The sequence below is a fragment of the Ipomoea triloba genome, chromosome 5 (genome assembly GCF_003576645.1).
Source record: "Ipomoea triloba cultivar NCNSP0323 chromosome 5, ASM357664v1".
In the NCBI taxonomy this organism is placed as follows: Eukaryota; Viridiplantae; Streptophyta; class Magnoliopsida; order Solanales; family Convolvulaceae; genus Ipomoea; species Ipomoea triloba.
The window spans coordinates 3,934,648-3,943,330 of record NC_044920.1 but is presented as its reverse complement, the minus strand read 5'-3'; the positions used below and the strand labels follow the sequence as shown (position 1 = coordinate 3,943,330).

Here is an 8,683-nt window from a genome sequence, read left to right as displayed (position 1 = left end):
CATTAATACATTCAAATCACAAATCATCTAAAGTCAATCACCAACACACAACTTACTCTTTCTTCATTTGTTTTCTAATGTTTTTCTTTTTTCCTGTGCAAACTTTTTGTTGCAAAAATCTAACACCCTCTTCTTCACATCTTCTGTCAATTCATTTAATGCACTCCAAATAATGGTTGAACAAATTTCTACCCTTAACTCACGTCTAATGGCAACCTTGAATTAAACAAGAAAAAAAAATTTAAAACTTTTTTTTTTGAAATCAAAAGTAGAATAATCTTCATTAAAAATTTAAAAACTTAGCAATACCGTCAAGAAGAGTGGAAAACCAAGAACCCCGGACAGACAAAGAACAAATCGCCCTTACAAGAACATGAGTTACATGATTCGCTGACTGCTCGACATGGTGAATAGAAATGTTCCCAATGTCACTAGCAATGAGACGACATTGCTTAACAACAAAACCAATATACGAAAAATTAAAACTTAATTAAAAAAAACCCAACCTAAAATCAAATTTATTACCTTAGACAAATCAGGGGTGTGATAAACTTCTCCCTTAAAACTCCTCATGTGAAATAGCACATCCTCAATATCATAAAACAAACCATCTCTAGCATGCTTATGACATTTTGACTCAAGAAATTTTTTTCATCAACAATTGCTATAAAATTAAACATCAAAACTGTTATTATCATATTAAACATATATATATATATATAGTGTGATACCTACCAATCATTTTATTGCAGAAATATATTTTGCACTAATATTTTGATAATGCTTTCAGTTATCCAAGTATTGAATTTTCATTGCTCCAAAAATGATACAACAACAAAGTAATGTTGGTCCATATGGATTGGAATAAATATCTATAATTCAAATGAAATATAATGTTTAAATCGTTAAATGATTTATTCTATAAATTTAAATTAAAAACTGAAATCATTACCAAATCAACTGTCTTCAAGTCCATGTAGTTTGATTTCATCTATGTATTCCAACATCTTATAATGGACTTTTCATTCTTTTATCTATCTCCAATGTTCTCAATAATATTTTTCAGGTAAAATTATTAGAAAGAACATGAAGAAATTTTTAGTGATAATGTAATACTTTTAAAGCAACATATAACACTTTTTAAGCAACAATACTTTTCAACACAATTATCATACTTTTTAGAGAAAAAAAGTATTTAAAAAAAGACCTTGCTGTGAACCCATTGCCAAAGAATAGCAGTTAATGCTATGTTGAATTCAATTAATCAATAATCATCATTCATCAATAACATTTGTACATATCATCTCATTATTATATTATTCAAGCTTGCAATGTCACTCTAAGGAATAAAAAATTCTCCATCAAATGCAAACACAATTTCATCAACACTGAAAAAAGAATAAATAAATTAGACATCTTCTAACTATTTTAACGAATATAAAAGTGTATATATTAAAATATTTACATAGTATTCAACAAATGATTTATCATGAACAAAACAATAATAATGAAGGTGTAACTCATGAATTTGTAATTTAGATAGCATTTTCTTATTGTTGTTCACAAATCGAGAAACAAATGGACAATCCTCTTCAATATGTCAACCACCATCATATCATCATCAATTTCAGCTGCTATATTTGCATATAATCCACAAGAAAATGAATAAAGCATTCAATATAATATTTTAAACAGTAAACATAATACTTTATGTTTAATGCTTAAAGTATTATATTGAATGTTCTATTCATTTTGTTTAATACTTTAAGCATTAAACATAAAGTATTATGTTTAATGCTTAAAATATTATATTGAATGCTTTATTCATTTTATGTGGATTATATGTAAATATAGCAGCTGAAATTGATGATGATATGATGGTGGTTAACATATTGAACAGGATTGTCCATTTGTTTTTCTATTTGTCAAGAACAATAAGAAAATGTTATCTAATTAAATTACAAGTTCATGAATTACATCTTTTTTTATTACTGTTTTATTCATGATAAATTATTAAAGAGTAAATAAATATTTTAATATATATATTTTTATCGTCGTTAAAATACTTAGAAGATGTCTAATATTTTTAATTCCTTGGAGTGACATTGCAAGCTAGAATAATAATGAGATGATATGCACAAATGTTATTGGCGAATTGTGTTTATTGATTAATCAGATTCAAGATAGCATTAATTGCTTTTTTTTGGCATTGGGTTCACAGTAAGTTCTTTTTTTTTTTTTAAGTAATATTTTTTTCCTTTAAAAAGTATGATAATTGTGTTGAAAAGTATTGTTGCTTAGCAAGTGTTATATATTTAAAAGTATTACATTATCACTAAAAATTTCTTCATGTTCTTTCTAATAGTTATACTTGAAAAATATTATGGTGTGCTTGGTTCGCACATGGGAATCAGAATCAGTATGGGTATCAAATACTTGATAATGGTAATGGGTTTTGGTGAAAGTATAGTATTTTGCATGTTTGATAGTAGGAGGAATGAGAATGATTATTAATAGTTGGGGAAGAAAGGAGAAAGGGAAATGAAACCCTTATTCCATTAGGGTATGAGTTTTCCAATTAATGGGGTATTCCAAACCTATAATAGTATTATAAAAACCTATCAACCAAACAATAACAATCGCTTTGATACCCATACCTTATGCCTAAACCCACCAACCAAACACACCCATTGAGAATCTTGGAGATAGATAAAAAAAATTAAAAGTTCATTATAGGATGTTGAAATGTATGGATGAAATCAAACTACAGAGACTTGAATTGAACACAGTTGATTTGGTAATAATTTCAGTTTTTAATTTATATTTATAGAATAAATCATTTAAGGGTTTGAACACTATATTTTATTTGAATTGTAGATATTCATTCCAATTCATATGGACCAACACTTCTTTATTGTTGTCATCAATTCTGGAGCAATGAAAGTTCAATACTTAAATAACAAAAAGCATGATCAAGATATTAGTGCAAAATATATTTCTGCAATAAAATGATTGGTAAGTATATATATATATATATATATATATATATATATATATATATATATATATATATATATATATATATATATATATATATATATATATATATATATNATATATATATATATATATATATATATATATATAGGGGAGGGATCACATGCGGCTGGGTGATTACATGCGGTTGTGTGGCCAAATACACACCGTTAGATTAGATAATCCATCAGTCTACATTGCTGCTACAATCTAAAAAGCGAGCCGTGAATGAAGGGTAAATTTGTGAATTCAGAAAATTTCAAACCGGTGTAAACCCACTCACGTCGTCATTCACAATCCCAAAGCAAAACTTCTCCCTTCCCCCCGAGAAACCTCTCCAACGAAGAAAATTTTAGGAAGACGACAACGAAACTTCTCCAGTCGCAGAGCACAGAACACGAACACTACACACCTGCAGGACATAGAACTCCATCAAAGACACCGATCGTTCTCACACTCTCCGTACAAAACGTACAAGGCGGCTTTAGAGAAACGAGAATGACGAAGCGCAAAGGTATACTCTAACACTCTAAACACACCATTTTATTTCAAAAATAGGTCAAAAATCAGAAATATTTAGTGCATTTAAGACTAAGCCACCATGTAATGTGTTGTTTGTGGATTATCAACATTAATCTGGTTCGTATTAGATATTTTATTACTGTAATTCGCAATAATGTATGTATTTGGTGGATCGTTGTGTCGAGGGATGGAATGGTGTATTCCAGCATTGCAGTGTTTCTTTTTAATCGTAGACGGGTGTGAATTTGTACATATCTGACTATGTCATTTTGCGTGACTATGTGCTTTTAGGCATTGGGTGAAATGGTGTGTTTTAGTCTGTCGACTAGAGCATTTTAAGTCGTAGATTGCTGTGTTTTTACTTATATCAGTGCTTTCCATGTTATTAACTTTGTTGGCTATGGGAGGGGGGAATTGTGTGTTTTAATCTGTCCAGTGGTGCATCTTGGTACGTATAATACTGTGATTTATTATAGAAGTTGATGATGATTTTACCAGAGTGGTTCCATTTCATGTGTGTTGGGTAAATTGTGCATTTTAATCTGAGTATTGGTGCAATTTAGTTAGTTAATTGGTGTATTCTGTTACTAATGCTAGTGCATTTTATGGTACTATGTGTTATTGGTGTATGCTGGTTAAGAGGTGTATATTATAATAAGTTTTGGTGCATTGTTTGTGAGTATTATGTATTTCTACTATTAGAAATCAAATAGAGATAAGTGTATATTGGTACGTGTAATACTGTGATTTATTATAGAAGTTGATGATGATTTTATAAGAGTGGTTCCATTTCATATGTGGTGGGTAAGAGTGGTTCCATAAATTGTGTGGTGGTTAATATGAGTACTGGTGCAATTTAGTTAGTTAAGTGGTGTATTCTGTTACTAATGCTACTGCATTTTATGGTACTATGTGTTATTGGTGTATGTTGGTTAATAGGTGTATATTATAATAAGTTTTGGTGCATTTTTTGTCAGTATTGTATGTTTTTACTGTTAGAATGCAAATAGATATAAGTGTATATCAGAGTTCATGTATGTACACCTATATTTCAATTAAAAAATCTCATGCAGGTAGCAAGCGAAAGGCAATAGATGAAGGAAACACATCAACAAGCAAAGAGCCCCGAACATCCACTGCAGAGCCCGGACAAGAGTAACTAGAGGAACAACCCACTGAAGAGGCACAACAGCCCCAACAAGAGCAGATTGAAGAAGAACAACCTGCCCAAGCAGAGGAGGTTGACAGTCTAGAGGAAACGGATGCTGAGGATAACACCACAAGGGCAGATGATGATGGACTAAAAATTAGGGCACTTCTAAAAATACTAACCACTGCTGTGGAGCAACTAAACCCTGCACAGCACCAAGCTGTAAAGGACATTGGGTTAGGCAGTCTTCTAGACCTACAAATCACCAACTTCCCGCGCCAGATAGGGCTATGGTTAGTCGAAAACTTTGATCCAAGAAGCTGCACATTAAAGCTCCAAAATGGACAGACTATCCATATAACTGCCGATGATGTTGCTGCAGTTCTAGGCCTGCCAAAGGGAAATATTGAAATAACAAAGAGAACAGTGAAGGCAATGCCAGAAATATTGAAAGAATGGAGGTGGTTCTTTGAAAAAACAACTGCATATATCACACCAAAAGCATTGAAAAGGAAAATGCTAGAAGTTGATGCTGTTGATCCATGGTTCAAGCGCCATTTTGCCCTACTGGTGATGAGTGTATTAGTAGATCCAATGGTCAATGGATATGTGACACAAAACTATATTGACCACCTCTTTGATGTGGGCAACATACCAAATTTGAATTGGAGTCAGCTGGTCATCAATGCATTGATCAATAGCAAGCAGGTGTGGATGAAGAGCGCAGACAAGCTCTATGGAGGACCAATTCTCTTCCTCATGGTAAAACTGCTCCCATTACCTCTGAAACCTTTAACAATCAAAGCAATCCAACTATTAATACTCTCAAACATAATATGCAGATATTCTATGTGGATCGTGTGGTGCTTTTCAGACGCATAGTGCCAAGAAGCTTCCCAGCCATAAAAAATTGGACATTCAAGCTTTTGTCTAAAAGAGAGCGTGATGAGATTCAGGAGGATTTGGATATGGGCATGTTGATACTGCCTTGAGGCTTGAAAATGCACCTGCACCACCTGAGGAGGGGAATCCATCAATTCCAGTACCTGATGTCCCACAGCCAGCACAGCCACCACAGCACCAACAGCCACAAGAAGATGACGCCCCCTTGCCGGAAGGATTACAGGTAAACACCTATCTACAAACACACTCATGGTGAATTGCTGTTATGCAGTGTTGAACATTTTAAAAAATCTTAAAATATGTCAAATTATACAACAGTCTACTCATTAGGTAGAATGGTGTATTATATTACTAATACTGGTGCATTTTACAATAGTAGCTGCATTGGTGTATGGTTACTTACTGGTGTAAATTAATTTGTGAACTAGTGTATTTTAGTAGGTTTAATGGTGTATTTTAATGGGTATGATGGTGCATTTTGTGTAAGTAGTTGTATTTGAGTATGTTGGTGCATATCTTAATACCTGTTGGTGTGTTTTAATGGGTATGATGGTGCATTTTGTGTAAGTAGTTGTATTTGAGTATGTTGGTGCATATCTTAATACCTGTTGGTGTGTTTTAATGGCTGTGTAATCACTTATTGGTGTATATACAGGGTTTTATTAATGAAATCACCAGCAACACAAGGACAATTGCAACGGGGCTGTTAAAAGTAGCAAGGCTAGTTGAGAACGCACTAATTGCAATCCTGGAAGATGACAGGTTTAAGAAGATGTTTGAAACTGCACGACAACTGCTGGGTTTCAAAGCTCAAGAAGACCAACATCTAACTTTCTCACAGCAAGAAGACGCATTTTGGGGTAACCCAGAATTCCTCAATGCAGTTGACGAGATCGTGCGTGCAGTGCAAAAAAGGACTTATCTGAATGACGTCCCTTCATTTAGCCTTGGATTGACACAAGAGGAGCAAACTCAACGCTGGGATGATGTCAATGTTGTGGCAAGAGAGTACAATGAATGTGAACAGAGCAAGGAAGGAGAGGAAAATCAAGTAGCTGATGATGGAGCTCTTGGAAATGAGACAGCTGAAGGAAGAAAGGGAAGTGAAGACAGAGCTAATGAAGGTGAAGGAGCTCAGGCAAGAGAAGCTGCCACTACAGCCCAAGCTGATGAGGTAATGCAACTGTCTATAATTATTCCACACAGAAAAGAAAGTGAAAAAAAACTAATAATTGAACACAGCAGGTCACACCAGATCAAATCCAACAAGGCAGTGCATCAAATCCCCTAGAAATACCCCCAAAAGACCAGAGGAAAAGGCCAGTAGTGGAATACTCCCCAGTTCGGCCGCGGCAGCGCCTCTCAATAATAGATGTAAATGCACAAATCAATGCAACTGAGGATGCAATAAGGAAGTGGGTGTTAGAAAATCCTAATCCTGATCCGTAAGTCTTTACTTGATGCATATTAGAATTGACTAGGTGTGTTTGGGTATCATGGTGTGTGTAGTGTTGAAATTGGGTTAGTGGTGCATTGTATACATGGAATAGTGTGTTCTAATACACATGGTGGTGAGTTTTTGCGAGAATAGTTGCATTTGGTGTTTTTCAAGCAGTGTGTTTTAACATGAAAACTGGTGCATTTTCTAAGCTTGTGCATATCTGTTTCCAGGGCCCAAGAATTATTCAGATTTGAATCAAGGGTTATCCACTGGTCTGATATGCTTTTATTAAAGCCGAACACCGAGCTCCCCACTAGTATCATTGATGCTTGGGCAGCTATTCTGAACCATAATGAGGAAGACCGGCTTTCAGCAAGGCTGTTTGCTTCAACTTGGACAACTGTAAGTTAAAATTATAAAAGTAATTACATACTTAAAAAACTACAAGTTCTAACAATAATAACATTTAAATTACAGCTCTACACAGTTGTGAATCCCCTAGGAGATGATGGTGAGAGGTATAAGAAATTCAATGAAAGCTACATCGTGGACAAGACCTTTGCAGCGGAGACAAGATGGCATAACATTCAACACGTAAGCGTTAGAGATTGCTTGGTACATTCTACTATTTGGTACATATTTTAACACGTTTTTTTCCTGTAATAGTTTCTGTTTCCAATAATAGCATCTCAGCACTACTACCTGATTCATTTTGACCCACTCTGTGAGAGATTTGATGCAATAGACAACACATCTTCGGTTTCCAAAACCGAAGACAAATATGGAGATGTGCCTAAAAGATTGGTAACACACTGACCTCTTCCTTTTTTGATACACAAAAACTTTATTCAGTCACTAAATTATCTATGCCTTTTATTATATGCAGCAAAAATTCTTATTCATGTTCCTGACTGGTTTGAAATCGACTTACAAAGCTAACAAAATTCAAAAGTTGAAATTGAAGAGGATGAAAATGGGTTGGAGGGATAACAAAAACCAGATTGATTGTGGTGTATTCCTCATGCGCCATATGGAAACATTCAGAGGCCAGTTACCAGAGCATTGGGACTGTGGGTTGGAGACAGAAAACAAGGACCAATTGAATGCTTTAAGAGTGAAGTACTTGACTGCACTCGTGATGTCAGATCTGAACGAGCACAAAGCACGGAACATACAAGCAGCAGCAGAATTTGGGCTGGAATGCTGACTTTGAAGGTAAGTTTGTTATCTCATAATCTGTTGGTGACTACTTTGACAATATTGATTGCACAATGCTTTTTGGTTGACAATTGGGGACAATTGGGACAACAGTATGACTATAGTTATTAGTTGATATGTCTACTAAAGCTTTTGGGTAGGTTGTGGTTGTTAGTATATTTGACAGTACTGTTTGGCACATGGTTAATGAACTTATGCATGCTTAGAAGCATATGTTAAAAACACACCACTATTCGACTTAAAATGCACCAGTTGCCGCTCTAAAACACACAATTTCCCACAAAAGCCCAAAAACTCTTAGTAACGTAGAATACACCAGCATTTGTAATAATATACACCACTATTCATAATAAATTGCACTAGTGAAATGCAGGAACACACCATTCCTACAGTTGATCACATGGAAATCACCA

At 34.2% G+C, this 8,683-nt stretch overlaps 1 protein-coding gene across 1 annotated transcript; it reads left to right on the top strand.

Annotated features, from left to right (window-relative positions):
- Window positions 1–5,141: 5,141 nt before the first annotated feature.
- On the top strand, window positions 5,142–8,494 carry LOC116021068. Its single transcript, XM_031261676.1, has 8 exons — window positions 5,142–5,470; window positions 5,551–5,834; window positions 6,267–6,785; window positions 6,857–7,056; window positions 7,283–7,454; window positions 7,530–7,646; window positions 7,719–7,856; window positions 7,939–8,494. Exons 3-8 carry the CDS (start codon window positions 6,384–6,386, stop codon window positions 8,257–8,259), a joined length of 1,350 nt encoding a protein of 449 aa, XP_031117536.1. The 5' UTR covers window positions 5,142–5,470; window positions 5,551–5,834; window positions 6,267–6,383; the 3' UTR covers window positions 8,260–8,494.
- Window positions 8,495–8,683: the final 189 nt, after the last annotated feature.